This window comes from Leopardus geoffroyi, chromosome C1 (genome assembly GCF_018350155.1).
Source record: "Leopardus geoffroyi isolate Oge1 chromosome C1, O.geoffroyi_Oge1_pat1.0, whole genome shotgun sequence".
NCBI lineage: Eukaryota > Metazoa > Chordata > Mammalia > Carnivora > Felidae > Leopardus > Leopardus geoffroyi.
Window position 1 is genome coordinate 14,085,001 of NC_059328.1, and position 15,287 is coordinate 14,100,287.

General features: G+C 55.0%; 1 protein-coding gene across 5 annotated transcripts in view; it reads right to left on the reverse strand.

Annotated features, from left to right (window-relative positions):
• CAPZB (capping actin protein of muscle Z-line subunit beta) overlaps window positions 1-15,287 on the reverse strand; it is a 134,965-nt gene that overhangs the window by 28,378 nt on the left and 91,300 nt on the right. For all 5 annotated transcript variants that reach the window (XM_045475881.1, XM_045475882.1, XM_045475879.1 and 2 more), the window contains exons 3-4: window positions 11,895-12,016; window positions 6,376-6,489 (exon numbers count right to left, since the gene is read on the reverse strand). In XM_045475881.1, the coding sequence (XP_045331837.1) occupies window positions 6,376-6,489; window positions 11,895-12,016 (236 nt within the window). The remainder of the gene's footprint in view (window positions 1-6,375; window positions 6,490-11,894; window positions 12,017-15,287) is intronic.

Genomic DNA, 15,287 nt, shown 5'->3' on the forward strand with positions numbered 1-15,287 from the left:
TCGCGTCGGGCTCTGTGCTGACAGTTCAGAGCCTGGAGCCCGTTTCAGATTCTGGGTCTCCCTCTCTCTCTGCCCCTCCCCCGCTCATGCACGCGCGTGCGCACTCTCTCTCTCAAAAATAAACATAAAAAAAAAATTTTTTAAATGATAATAAAAAAAGTGAGCCCCATGAGGGCAGGGGCTGCACCCGACCCACTCCCTGGTGTGCCTTGTGCTCAGGGCACAGAAGGTTCTTAATATCTGTGGAACAATCGTAAGTACTCTCTCCCATCGCCACAGATGGGAACCACTTCACTCCGTTTTCGAGACAGAACTTACTTGAGGTCTCACTGTGGGCCAGTAGCTGAGCCCCAACCAGAACCCACAGCCTTCCAGTGTGGCTGGTGATGTGACACGGCCTGCTCTCTCACCACGTCTGCACCCAAAGCCACCTCATACCCACAACCATAAAAGGCCCAGGACGTGAAACATCCACAGGATAACTACTGCCAAACCAGAATAATCTTGTCACGCTGACGTCGGTGCAAGAGGAGCCTTACGAACAGCACCTCACTGAATGCCCCCCTCACCCCTCAGAGGGCAGGGGGCACCTCTTCAACAGACAAGGAAACAGAGGCTCAGAACGTTCACATACTTGCCCAGAGTCAGTGAGTGAGTAAGGGCAGAACAGAGAAGGAAGTCCAGGCCCTTTCAAGGCCCGGCTCCTCCTGATTCCATAGCCGGCCACTCAGGTCCAGTGAAGGGGGGAGACCCCAGGGGCCCCGGGTGCAAGGTCTGGGGAGGCAGCCGGGAACATGAAGTCCCAAGGACTCGGGAAACCAAGGCGATAAACTTTTTTCACACACAAATGTGGATGCCGTGCCCCTCCAGGGCCAGTGTTGCCCAAATGTCAAATGACAGAGGGACAGAATGGAAGAAGGAAGAGGCAGAAATAACCACAATTCGTGCATGGCCCCAGAGAGGGGAGAAAAGGCAGGGAGCTGGGGGCAGCCCGTCCACCCAGCACCCTGGCCGCTCCCAGAGACGCTTGTGGGTTTCTGGACTGCCACAGGGACGCCAGCTTTGTTTCATTCTATAAACTTCTTCCAGACAAGGAGAGCTGATTAGAAAAGCTAATTAAATCTTTTGAAGATTATCTCAGACCCGAAGCAAGGGAAGAACACGAAACGCCTTCCCACCCAGCTCCTCCACCCCCCCAGACTCTGGCCTTCATTAAGCTTTGATTTCAATCAATTGCACACCCACTAAAATTAACTTATAAGGCCAATAAATTGCAACCGCATGTTTGAAGGTATTATCTGCTGCAAGCCAAGAGCCAAGGACCGCAGAGCACGGGGCAAGATGTCTGGCACAGACGGGAATAATCATCTCTGGAAGAAAGCAGTGCCAGCCCACTTGGTCAGAACATCTGGTCTCAGCAGAATCCAGGCCGACAGAGGCAAAAGCGAGACCCGGTGTGAAAGCCAGAGGTGGGAAGGTTTCCCCGGGAACCCGAAAAATCAAAGCACCGATCCTGGGGTTCACAGTGCGAGGTCCCTGGCAGCAGCGGTGGCCGCCCCACATTGAAATCCCCACTCCCGACTCTTCCCCGAGGAAGATGCATCGTGTAGATCAAGCGATGGGGTTTTGTGACCGATGAGCTACCCTAGGCTTGGGCCTAAAAAAGCAGTCAACTTTGCCAAGAAAGAACGTGAAGCAATCCCATAAGCCAGCTGACCAAGAGCCTGCCCTTTCTGCTACCTTTTCCCATGTCCCCAGGTGCTACGCAGGCTGCGGGGACACTCCTTGGACTGAGCCAGGCCCACGATCACAGGTAGGAAACCGTCTTGGGGTTTGGCAGAGGAGAATGGAGTAGCCTGGATGTTGGTGACCAGGGTGGGAGGGCTTGGACGAGGGCAGTGAGCCATCAGGATGGCCTGAGAGTAGACAGTGACCCCACCCAGCCCGCCAGCAAAACAGGATTGTCCCCTAAGCATGTGCAGCAAATTGACTATTTGGACCTAAAATGAGGGCTGCCTGGGTGGTACAATCAACAGTCGTTGGGACAGTTCTTCCTCCGGGGGAAAGCTGCCACCATACCACTGATGATGGCAAAAAAGGGCATCAATAAACATGGGAGGGACCCGAGTCAGAGGCAGGGAAGCAGGGACCCGACCGGCTTGTGAGGGGCTCCTACTTAAAGGCTCCTCCTGCTCACACCCCAACTGAGGGCAACATTTATTCCATGATGGGGGAAAGGTGCATGCAGGCAGGAGAGGGGGCACCACGCCCCTTACAAGTGGAGGGTCTGTGGGTCCATCCATCCCTGGCCCCGGCTCCCTCCCTGTGACCACTCTGATCAGTTCCAGGGGCTCATAATTCATTCTAATTCTCTGCAAACTCAAAGCCTTGACACAGCCCGGATGAAAGCACCCCCCCCCCCACCCCCCGGACCTGAGGATAGAATCCAAGGCTTTCCCTCCCTCAGGATGCTAATGAAGAAGCCGTAATCTCTCAGGGCAGAGAGCAGCCTCTGGGGAGACAGCGAGCACTCCCTCTCTGGCAAGGCCTGGGTGGCTCTGATGCCTGACCCGGATCACGTTTCAGTTCTGGTCTCAAGCACTCACTCTCCCGAGGAGAACAGCAGGAGAAGGAACGAGGTTAACGGATCCACGATAAGCAGGGGACAAAGGGGTGTCTGCCGCTTTGCCAGAAGACAAAATATCCCTGCAAGGTCTTCAGGCATAAGCTGACGGGGGCGGCAGCAGGGAGGATGGTAGGAAGGAACACTCCGGATCTCTGTGGGCTGCGTTCAGTGGCCTTCCCAGCACGGCGAGGGCCCTTCCCACCAGCAGTCTACACGACACGCTCCCGGAAGTGTTCGCTGCAGAAGGATTCTGAGCCCGCAGGCCGGAGCCTGGCAGCTTCAGTCACTTGAGAGGGTCAATGGTCAAGAAGTCGGGCACAAGGCAAGGCCAGTCCTAACTCTGTGACCCAGCAGGACCCAAGAAATCAGAAACATCTGGGGTCATCGGGAATCCAAGACCAGGTGAGCACAGGGGAGGAGTCTGCTCTCCAGGCTCCTCAACGCCTATGGGGGTGCAGGCCAAGCTCCAGCATGGAATGGGGTGCCCCCGAGACGGCAGCACGGCCTTGCGCCTCTTCTGCGCTCGTGGTGGCAGCACTTTTCTTCCCGGCCCCTCACGCAGCAGACACAAGGCAGTGCTAGGGGAACGCCTCCCCTCGCGGCGACCTTTGCCAACACGACAGGGAGACAGGCGGAAGGAGGGCTGTGTGGCCTCACTCGCTGGGGGCGACAACAAATGAGCCTTTCTAATGGGAAGGGACCGAGCTGAAGGGTAAAGGGAAGGCGTGACCTACTGCCCCTTCACCCCACGGACCGATCCGGTCCCCGGAACACCCAGGTAACCACTGGCTTGTGCTCAAGGCAGAGAAAAGGCCTCCTAGCCCCCAGCTGACTTCTCTCTACTCCAAAAACACAGGGCAGAGAAGAGCTCAGCCTTCTGGGCCGTACCGTGGTCACCAATGTGGCTACCACCAGCTCGGGGCACTCTGAGAATGGAACTTCTGGAGGTGAATAATGTACCACGATGTTAAAAAAAAAAAAAAAGTAATTAAGAAAAGGAAAGAGAGAAAGGGGGGAAAAAAAGATTTGTTTTCATAATTTTTAGCCCAGAAATGTGTCTCATTTTAACTCTCGTCATGTGTGGTCCAGCTGGGAAAATGTTCCTCACACATGGTCTCAGGAGAGAGTGTCCTCAGTACTCTGATAACAGTGGGTGGTTTGAAACACGTCTCGCGGTCCCCAGTGACAGCTCTAATCACCACCTGTGTGGTGGCCTGTGGTTGCTGGCACACGGGAAGAAGCGGGCCTCCCCGCACCCCCCATACCCAGAGGCCCGGAACTCTCTCCTCCCTGCTAGCAGCAGCACACAGATGCTGCTGGGGACAGAGGTGCGTCCTCTGGGCTGGATTCCATGCCTGCCACGGCACCTCAGGGTCTGGGCTTGTCCACTCGGGTGCAGGAAGCCGTCCTGTCAGTCCGTCTCAAGCCCACAGCGGGTCAGCACCCCTGCAGAGGTGGGCAAGGCTCACAGACACCTTCAGGTGGACATTTGCTCAGGAAGGGAAGTCTCTTCAGGAGATGCCATGAGGAGATACCCCCAGGGAGGGAGTCCCAGGCCTCGCTATACCGGAGCGGGGTGACCGCTCTGGCCAATCAAGACCCCACAGAAGGCACACGCCTAACAATGACCACGTGTCGTCACATATGTGAACCAGCAAGACGGGAGGGAGAAGAAAGTCAGAGACAAAACTGGGCCCTTCCCTAGGTCTGCCCCAAAAGGGCAGGACCAAGGCCACGAGTCTGAATCACTTCATTCGGGAAATCACAACTCAAACCCTTAAGTCCAAAAGAAATCAGAACCACTCTCGTTCTGACCCCTGGAGAATCCAAGAGGCGCACGCACAAGCGGCCTGACAGACTGCTCTTTCCTGGCTCGGGCGTGGCTGGCCCCCTCCGGGCATCAGACCTCAGCTCCAAGGTCACGCCCTGCAGAAGCTTTCCCAACAGCTCCGCTTAAAGCAGCCAGTCACTCTCTGCCCCACCACCCAGCGGGGTACCTGCTCACAACCGTCTTCCCACAGTGGACACTTCGAGAGGGCAGGAACATGGTCTAGCACGTTCGAGGCCGCACCCCCAGTGCTTGGCGGGCACCTTCAGTGCCGGGTGAGTAAGTGAACAGACTCTGGACTCTGGACAAGGATGACTTTACATCCCAGGTCCACTGCTCACTGGCTGTGTGAACTTGGGCAGTGTACTTCGGCTCTCTGGACCGGTCACTCACTCACAGAATGGGGACGATCCTTTCACGCGGGCTGTTCTGGAGAGTAGATGGGGGGGTGGGGGCGGGGAGTCCGGCGAGGCCGTGAGCACAGCGCTCACACCGTCACTGGCTGGCCACCGCCCATCACTGCCCTCTCATCATCAGTACCATCCCCACAGCACGAGACGGACTCCACTTGGGAGTTCTCGTAGGAGAGCTGTGCCCGCCTCCTAGCAGACGGCGGAGGGAAAGGTGGCAGTAAAAACCAAGTACAGATACACGAGGAGACAGTGGTGCGTCCCCCTCCCAGCCTCACTGCACGAGCAGCAGGTCTCCGGCGGCGTGGTTCTGGACTTGAGAACACTTTCAACACCAGGACTGGTTTTAACTGTGAAAATCAGTAACTCGTGTTTGTGGCAACAAACACGACTCACGCGCCAGCTCTTTGCCTCGACATCCTGTGGAGCCCTGGTCTCATCTGTGAGGAAGGGACAACCCTCTTCCCCAGAAGTTCTTGTAGGGACGAAAGGTAACGTACGTAAACTACTGGCGTGTGACAGATATCGAAGATATGGTGAATTACATGGTGAAGCATTCAGGGGCGACCCAACTGTTTCAGGCCACCTGTTCCCGGCTTCCTTAGAGCCGGGCTTTTGTATTTCATGCGTCTGCTTAAGCGTCATGGGGATTTTCTGTGCGTGTATGCCTGAGAAGTGTCACTTTTCCTCCTGAGCCAGCTTCTGAAAGAAATTCTTTGTCAAATGTGTTGGAGCAAATCTGCTGTGAGCTGGAAGCCCATTCCAACTGTCTGAAAACTGGAGTCCCGCAATCGCCACAGCGCGTGTACCGCCACCAGCTGCTGGACAACGGTTCTGGCGGTTCGGATGCTTTGCTTCTCTCGTTTCCATTTTCTTGCCCACAGCCTAGATCCGGGTGGGCAAACAGCCCGAGGGCCAAATCCCACCCACTTCAAGGCTCAAGAGGTGGTTTTTAGGTTTTCAGAGGACAATATATACAAAAAGAAAACGCTGAGACTAAAGGACAGACACTGAAGTGACCTGTGAACCCTAAAATTTAACTTGCTCTCGGGCCCTTCACAGAAACCTCTGCGGATCCCTCTCTGAAATGACCCAATTTGGGGCAATGCGTATTTCACGGCTGTGCTCTATTTTCAGCACAGAACTTTTACAGTCAGATTCTACTGATTAGGGAAAAAAAGCTTCAGAGGCTAACCTTCTCTGGGGCCTTTCCCTGCAAGGTCGATCGATTAAGTGGCCGCTCCCAGTGGCACCTGCTGTTATTATGAAGCACAACACGGGACCCCACGGGGGGCTTGCGCATGGCAGCGCTCCACCCCTGACCAAGTCAACTCGTAACCGACCCGGTCGCCAAACGAACACCCAGCATCCTGCCGCGAGTGCTGTTTTACTCGGTTAGGCGAGCCAGGTGACAGATTCAAGGAAGGCTGTTTGGCCTGGTCACACTTCCCTTTTGTGATTTACTTATCGAAGCCGCAAGAGCTGGAGTGCAAAGGGAGGAAGGAACTCACAGGTCTCGATACTGGTCAAAGGCATTGTTGGCTTCCACCTCCAGCTTTCTCAGCCGAGCCGAAGGCATGGCCCCGTCTTCCAAAGGAGGGTCATACTTGTTACTCCATGGTGACCTGGAGGGGAGGAAGGAGAAAGAAATAACATGAGTCGTTCCAGGAAGACACGGCCCGTGAGCCGTGAGCCCAAGCCCCAGGTGCCTGACATTTCAGAGGCAAAGTCACTCTCCATAGCAGTTTCCAGGCCCTGCTCAGAGTTTGCAGAGCAAGGGCTTGGAGGCACACAGGCCTGGGCACGGACCTCGAGTGCCATCTCTCATCAGCTGTGTACTTCTGGGAAGCGTCTTGACTTCTCTGAGCCTCCCTTTCCGAGTGTATAAAATGAGGCTACCATTTGCCACGAGAAGGCTGTTGAGAGGAGCGAAGGAGAAAACACACCGAGTGCCCAGACCAAAGGCTGGCATGTACTAAGTGCCAACGGTGTGACACCTTCTTCCCCCTTTTCTAATTTCCCTGTTTGATCAACAGACGCTCCTCTCGCCTCTCGGACCTGCTGGCAGTTCTGTATAAACTTTTAATCCAAAGACCTGCCTACACAACTAAAGATAAGAGAAGGGAGCTGTCCGTTACGGAGGCAGCAAGAGACTCAGCCCCAGAGGAACTGCTGATTACGTGTGAGAAAACCTGAGGGGTCCTGTTCTCCATGGGAACAGGACAGCCTTCCCAACATCCAAGACCACGGGCACATATAAAGACAGCCAAGTAATGAGAGGCAGCCTTTTTCTAGCCCAAAGACTTCCCGTGTTAAAAAAAAAAAAAGTATTTTGCCCCATCAGGAAAGCACTTAATGACAGAGAGTACTGGAAAGGGGGTTCCAGGGGAAGTGCCTAATCATGAATTCCTGCAGGTGGAGTTCAGAGAAAGAACGAGAATGAAAAGGAGAGAGGAACGGAGGGGCGGTGCGGGTGCCACGGGCTGTGGACAAAGTCCTTCCCACTCCTGGACGGAAACCCCTTGACGTCTCCACCATAAGAAACGCATACCGCCTTTCCATGTCGCCCCAGCTGACAACCAACCTTTGCATCGCAGAGAGTTCCAAAGAACCTTTCAATTTGGCATTGATTTACGGAAAAAAGGGATCGCTGTCTTCAGAACCCCAGTGTTAATGAATAATGCACAAGCTTCATTCTTCCAGGGGACTGCACTGCCCCCCCCCCACTCCTGGGCACCCCCACAAACAAATCACAACCGCACCTCACCGCCCCCACTGCCCCCCCCCCCCCACTCCTGGGCAACATCACTAACAAATCACAAGTCTGGAACCAGAGGGAGCTTGGTGGCCACTCCTCCAGCTGCCTTTGCACACAGGCCCCAGCTCTCTCAGCTGCTGGGCCACAGAGGGCAAGCGTGGGAAGAGTCATCGGCCTGGCTCCCAAAGGGGGCTCTAGGCAGTAGTAGCCCCGGCCACTTCGAAAGCAAGGAGTCTGAAAACCCTTCTTTCCAAGCTGACCATTCCTCTGCACCATTTTCCTCTCTGTTGGAACAGAGACTTCACAAGAACGGGGTAAGATGCTGCCTTCTGCCCCCTGACCAGCAGCCAGCTCTGTGATCACCCTGAACTGGGCACACAGCACAGGGAAGAGTGATCCAATAAGCCAGGACCCATCTAGCTTAGGGAGCAGCTGTGAAGCGGACACTAAGCACCCTCTCATCTTTGCCTAAAGGCCTCTCCCTTCTAGAGCGTGGCTGAGGTGTCTGTTCTTACTGTTATAGCACGTGTTCTTCATTCCCCCAAACTGTGCTCAGAGAACTCTCCTCCACGACAGAAATGTTCTCTATTGTCACCGACCAAAATGGCGGCTACTATCTTTGGGTTGGCTGCTGAGTGTCTGAGATGTGGCTAGTGCAACCGAGGGGCTCTATTTTAATTTTACTTAATTTGAATTCATTCAGGCAACCAACTCCAGAACCAAGGTTCCAAGAAGGCAAGTCTTTCCTGTCTCCTTTGTCCGCTAAGCACCTAGAACATGCTGGCACGCAACCACATGCTCACTTAAGCTTTTAAAAATTTTTTTTTCAACGTTTTTATCTATTTTGGGGACAGAGAGAGACAGAGCATGAACGGGGGAGGGGCAGAGAGAGAGGGAGACACAGAATCGGAAACAGGCTCCAGGCTCTGAGCCATCAGCCCAGAGCCTGACGTGGGGCTCGAACTCACGGATCGCGAGATCGTGACCTGGCTGAAGTCGGACAGTTAACCGACTGCGCCACCCAGGCGCCCCCCGCTTAAGCTTTTAAAAGAATGAATAAATCCACCCCCCCCCAACACACACACCCTCCACTCTCACATACAGATGTCTATCTCTGCAGCTGCCACAGTCCTAGCATTCCCTCCTCCAGGCCACGAGGGCGCCTGGGGAAGGAGCCCACGTTGCCCTCCTCACGTCCCTGTGCCCAGCACAGAGCTCCCAGGTGGTGAGCACTGGTGATGGGCCGAAGCCTTACAGCACGGGGTGGGAAAGAAGGACCCAAGGGGATTCTGCTGGTGGCCCTCCAACCAGGAGAGAAGGAGCCACCCTCCGCTCGTTCTGAGGAACAACAGAGGCCTCGCAGCAGATCCCGAGACAAAGATGCAGTGGAAGGGAATCTGAGGCCCCCCTCCCTGCCCCCCACGTGCCCCTTTCAAAACTTCCCAGAATACTCCCGGGCCTGACCTTCGTTTCCCCAGCTACACAGCCATCGCCTCCCTGCGGGCCTGGAAGACCTTCTCCAACTGGCTTTCATTTGGAGGTGACCTGATTAGACACAAGAGCCCATCTCTCTTGCAGACCGGGGGCCTGGAATTTTCAAGAAGCCTGTAACTCACATTTCTCCTGGCTCACAGACGACAGCATTTGAAGCTGTTAGTCCTGGAGCCGGGGTAATTGTAGCTGGGGGAAAAAATCATAACATTACCCAGAATATTCTTAGTGGAAGGGGCACTCAGAACACATTTAAGAGCTTAAATGGAGGCCATTTGAAAAAAGACAGATGGACAGGAACGGTTAGATTTCAAAAGTCAGGCCTTTCATTTCCCTCAGAGAATGCTTTTTGTTTGAGCTAACAGGTTTCAAACAGTGCTGCTGGCAATGGTCACGCCATAAGGATCTTATTTAAGCAAACGATCAAACACAGTTGGGATGGAAATGTGTGGAGAGAAATCAGAAGACCTTGAAGTTGTACCCCGAGAAGGGAAAAAGGAAAGAGAAGTCCTGTGTCCTGAACACCCTGGGCTCCTCCTTGGCTGAGGTCCCCAGGAGGTGCCCCAGGAATGCGGGAGCCGGCGGGGCAACCTGGAGGGGCTGCAGGCACCGGGGAAGCCCGGCCCGGGCACGGACACTGGATATGGAAACAATTCCAGCCGTCCCACAGGCTGCCGGGGACCAGCTGCCGCACACAGCAGACTGGAGTTTTCAGGTGGAAAAGAGAAATACAACGACGACATTGAGTGAGCGAGAGTCAGCTCGAGGGCCACCTCTTCCCGGAAGCTTCCTGAACCCTGTGCCTGGAGGGGCCGCCTGTCCCTTGGCGGTGTGCCGCCCGGTCAGACCGCTCGGCACCGCCTCGGACCCCTCTCCAGTGAGGACTGGCCCTTCAGGGAGGAGCCCGATCCATCCCGGCTGCCACAGCACCTCCAGGCATCTCCACCTCGTCCAGCCCTCGCTCAGGAACTCCAGGCCATCCGCAGCCTACCTGCCACCTCCACGTCCTACCTAAAGGACATCTCAAGCTCCTCCCACAGTCCTCCTCATCTCAGTCCGCAGCGGCCCCCACCTCCCCACTCCCCTCACTGCTGCTTCCTCCACGCCCCGGCCCTGCAACAACGCTGCTGACTCTACTCCCGGGACGGGCCTCTCAAGTCGGACAGCTGCTCACCACCTCCACTCGGGTCTCTGGTCTGGACGGGGCCAAAATCTATTCCTGGCCTAACTTCCAATCGAAGCTGGCAAGGGGGCACGACTGTAAAACATTTGTCTCGTCTCTCCGTAAAGTCAGTATCAATGAAATCTTCGTAATTCACACCAGGTTCCGTGCCATTCAGCACTTGGCCTGTGTCACTTCTTTTAACCCCTCGTAGCTCTGTGCTACGTCCTTCAAGGCCCTGCAGGACCTGCCCTGCCGCACCCTTGACCTCAACTCCCACCCGGGCCTTCCTGTCAAGCTTGAGCCCGACCAGCGCAGCTCCAGCCAGGGACTTTACACCCAGAACGCTCTTCTCCCAGACCCGCGCATGACCGAACCTTCTCATCAAGTCTCATTTCACATATTCCCACTAACAGAAGTACTGTCCCTGACTTTCCATCCTGCCTCTCCTTTTGTATTTTCTCGATTCACTTTTCACAGTCTCGGTTGACTTCTGCGTTCGCTACTTGGCTTCCTTACTGGGACGGAAGCTCCATAGAAAAGGGACTTAAATAGTGCCGGCACACAGAGGACAGGCCTACAGAGACGTCACCACGCATTCTGTCGAAAAGAACAAAGCCCCCGATTTCCAGGTTAGAGGTGAGAACGCTAAAGACCAGAAATGGTAAGTCATCTGTCAAAGGCCTTGTGGCTACAGGGGCCAGCGCTGGTTTGGAGCCAACGTTGTGACTCCAGGTAATTTTTCCCTGCTTCCGTGTCTCAGCCCCTGCCTCCTCCCCCAAGAGGACATCAGGCCGAAGCTGTAAGACTCAGCCCAGGTTGTGTGGCCTCCAAATAAACCTAAAGCAGGCTGCATTCCTCCACCATCCTCCAAGGCAATGCACACAGCAATCCATCACAGAAATGCTGGACAGTTTAGGGATTCCTGATGTTTAACAGGAAGAACGCCTAGACACCCTTAAAACCTAGCTCAGACATCACCTCCGTCAGGAAGTTTTCCTGGAGTTTCCCCAGCCTCTTCTAGGCTACCTGCAAATTCCGAATGAGCTTGGTTGGCCCTGGTCGCACGAATCACATCACGCAGTAACCAGCTGCTAAGTGCACCTCCTGTTCCGGAGTGGCGATTCTCCAATGCAGGGGCCAACGTCAACTTCGTTGGGTAGGGCCCTCAGCACGGCGATGGGAAGAGGAAGGAGAGCTGTGGATCTGGTGGACAGAGCTGCCTCCCAACGTCCCTCACTGAAGCAGTCCCTCCTCGCGCTCAAGATCCCCGTTACATGCACACCCTGTACCTTGCCCTTGGCACGGCTTAACGCAATTACTGTTTTGTAACAACAGCCACCTCCTGTTAGATTGGAAGGGAAGGGGCCCTCGCTCACTGCTGAATCTCCAATGCTTTCTGGAGGCACCCCACAAGCACCCAGTGGTTGACCGGATGGCAGGATGGATGGTGGGAAGGGATGAAGGGTGGGAGAGAGGGAGGAAAGTCAGGGAGAAAGAAGGCCGGTGGGCTGTGAGACTGTCCAAGTTCAGTGGTCCTCGTGCTGCTGGGCCGGTGGCAATGCCCAGCCCGGGCTCCGGCCCACCATGCCTGCCGCATTCTCGGGGCGGGAGCTCACCTGTACGAGTCCCCATCTCTGTTGTAGTCACACAAAAGGTAATCCTTCCCCACCACCTTGTCTCTGGCGATTTTCAGGGGCTGGTCAACAGAAGACAGGAGATCTTCACACAGACTGGGGACCTGGCAGAAAGAAAGGAAAAGGCAGAACCGGGGGGTTAAAACAACACGTCAAAACCAGGTTGGCTAATGGCAACCAGAGCCACGTCGTGGTCAGCATATTTAACATCTGGCCCTTGGTACTCTGCCAGAATTATGGGCCTGTTCTTTTCTTTTCCACATGTGTCTGACACCAACTGCGTCCCTCCATAAAGAAACCTGTTCTTGAGTTACAGCGGAGCGTGATTTCCAACACAGCCTTCCTTCCAAATCTGCGTGCAGCGTTAATTACCTGGTCGCCAGGGTGGTCTGGTACATTTAAGTATGTATATGCTTGCTATTGGTCTCTGGTGGGCAAAGTACAAGCTCAAGTCCTGAGAAGAAGGTAAACATTTGAAATACACAGGAATCCAAAGAACTCTGAGAATAACCCGTCCGTGCCGGAGAACTCCCACAGGCTCCCATGCTGGGTGGAGTTTCCAATACTTTCCAGGCCCCCGGCCAAGCATTGCCAGGCTGGTTGGCGGAGTCGACCCTACCTGCTGCAAAGGTAGCTACACACCGGCCTCCCCCAGCGCCGAGCTCCAGCTGGCTTACCTCAGGTGGACCCACTGGGAGCCATGTCACCAAGAAAGAGGGCCCCAGGGCCTGAACCCCACGACCAATGCTGCCGACTCTGACACGTGGCCCCACTGGTAACCAGGCTGCTGGCCTCCTCCTCCTCCTCCCAACTCAAACATCAATTTCCACCAAAATATTCCAGGAAGCAATGGCAGCACTTTCTGAAACGGATTCCTTCAGGCCTGAGTCACTTCCATGCTGTATTTTCAAGGTGCTGACTTATTCCTTTCATGGGCCTGGGTTTATGGAGGCCCCACCATATCGTTTACCAGGCAAGCAGCTGCCAACTGCACCAACAGCCCTTCCAAATGGAAAAGTTAAATCACGTGGCAAAGATACCCAGCAGAGCGGCTCAGCAAGGGGGCAGACGGCTGCGGCCGTTCCCGCGTTCCTCCAGAAGACCCTTATCGCCTCCAGAAAGGTGGTGGTGGGGAGACTGCCACCCCAGGGACCACCCAGCCTCCGGGGTCTCTCCGGGAACCCCTGCTGAGCCCCACGGTGCTTCCGGGCAGCTTGTAAGGCCCTGGCTGGCACAGCTGGAAGACGGTGACCCTGTCTCGCATAGACTCCAGCCTCTGTGAGGCAGAGGCTCCCTCTACGTGGACCACTGCCAGTCACCTAGGCCCCCAAGAGATGCCCGCACCACTAACTCCTATACACCACCTGTGTCCAGCTCCCACACACACACAACAGGGCTATTTTCCTCCTTTTTTGTTTTTCTTTAGATTTTATTTAAAAAATAATCTCTACACTGAATGTGGGGCTCAAACTCACAGCCCTGAGATCAGAACTCTCATGGTCCACCAGCTGAGCCAGCCAGGCGCCCCAAAACGGGGCTGGTGAATCAAAGTTAGTGTTGGTGACGGTAACATCCTACCCCCTACCAAGTGTCTGTCATGTATCACGGCCTGTCAAGAGTACAGACGGTCAACTTGAGAGCTCACACACAACCTGTGAAGTAGGCATGTATTACCCCCATTTTCCAGATTACAGACAGCCGAGGCCCAGGGTTACCAAGCTGACCAGGGGCCACACCAGAAGCAGGCAGCAGCCACAGAAATCCACCCCCCCCCCGCCCCCACCTCTGATGGTAGCCCTGACACAGAAGAGAAAGGACAGTGCAAGCCAAAAGCACACTGTGGTGGCAAATAACCCCCTTCTGCTCCCACCCCCTGCTCAGCAACCAGTGGCCACGGGGCCTGGAAGAAAGCCCCGGCCACGGCAAGGCAGATTTTAACAGCTTCCGCCCGAGGCCGCTGGGATCTGGAGGTGGTCTTGCCTTGCTGCTGTAGGCCCAGAGGAACGGCCCTGAGCACCTGCATCGGCCCAGCATGACGAGCCCCTCCCCTAAGCATCACCGTTGAATGCGCTGGACCAGCTCACCCGGGGGCCCTGACTTCTGTCTAGAACCCCATTCTAACTGGCTGGCGCCCCTGGCACTGCTGGCCAGTTCATCCCGGATTGTGGCAGAGAACAAGCCACCAGGCTCTGAAGTGCAACTTCCGACTCCACCGTCCCTGTGGCCTCGGACAAATCATTTTTACGTCTCAATGTCCTTATCTGGAAAGTGGGGATAAGAGAACCAGCTCATAGAGATTTGGGGGATCACAGGAGGCAATGCCTTCAGCATTCCAGCCAGTGCCCAGCACGGGGGCATGCACGCACACTAGTACTGGACAGCGAAGCGCCCGCCCTCCCCCCTCCGTACCCGCGGTCATCTGCGCTCTGTGACTCTTTGATGGCAGCGCCAGTCCAGGTCCCACCTGGATCCACCGCACCGCCTCTTTGGGATCCGGATAAAAACGGACCCTTGAGAATCCAGTTCTTGTTACCTGCAGTTCTGCCTGGAGCCAGCTGTTTCCCCTTCCCCACCAGTCCTGCTGCTTTGCAGGGACCACCACCCCCCAACACAGGGAGCCCACAAGACCATGGGACTTGGTATAAAACAGGCTTGACTTCACTGCCATCCAAAAGGTGAATCCGTGGATCAGAAGTATCTCCATAATTTCTTCCCAGCACTTATGCTAACTGAAGTGACTTTTAAATTTACTTGTTGTCTGTCTCCCTTCCCGAGAATGTCGATTTTTTTCCCCAGGGCAGGGACTTCAATCTTGTTCACTGCTGGATCCCCAGTGCCTACGGCAGTGTCAGAGGCTTAGTGAGTTCTCGAGATTTGCATGGGAGGGAGGAATTTTATAACGCGAAGCCTCCCAAACACCAATCAGCTTTGTTTCTAAGTTAATAAGCTGGTGTGCAGCAAGAATCTTCATCAAAAGAATCTGTCGTCCAGAACTGAACTCTGATGGATGCCAGTGACCAATTTTGCTTGTGGTTCCAGCCAGACAATCTCAAACCTGAATCATGACATGGTGGAAAAGCCCGAGACAAAGAGAACTAGAGTTTTAAAGATGGGGGGGGAGGGGGGTGGGGGAGGGATGGTTTATGAATACAGACCCCGAGGAACACAGCAACGGGGGCAAGACTGAGAACTGAGAGACCGGGTTCTAGCCCCTGCTCTTCTGGCAGACACGCCGGGCGCCTACCCGGGAGGCGGACGGCGGCCTGTTATGAAATGAGACGTTTACTTGGGTTTTGTTTTACAAGTTGGGAACTCAGTGACCTACTCTTCTTTTCCTGTTTTTCTTTCTCCTGGGACCTCCCCACCCCCACCTTA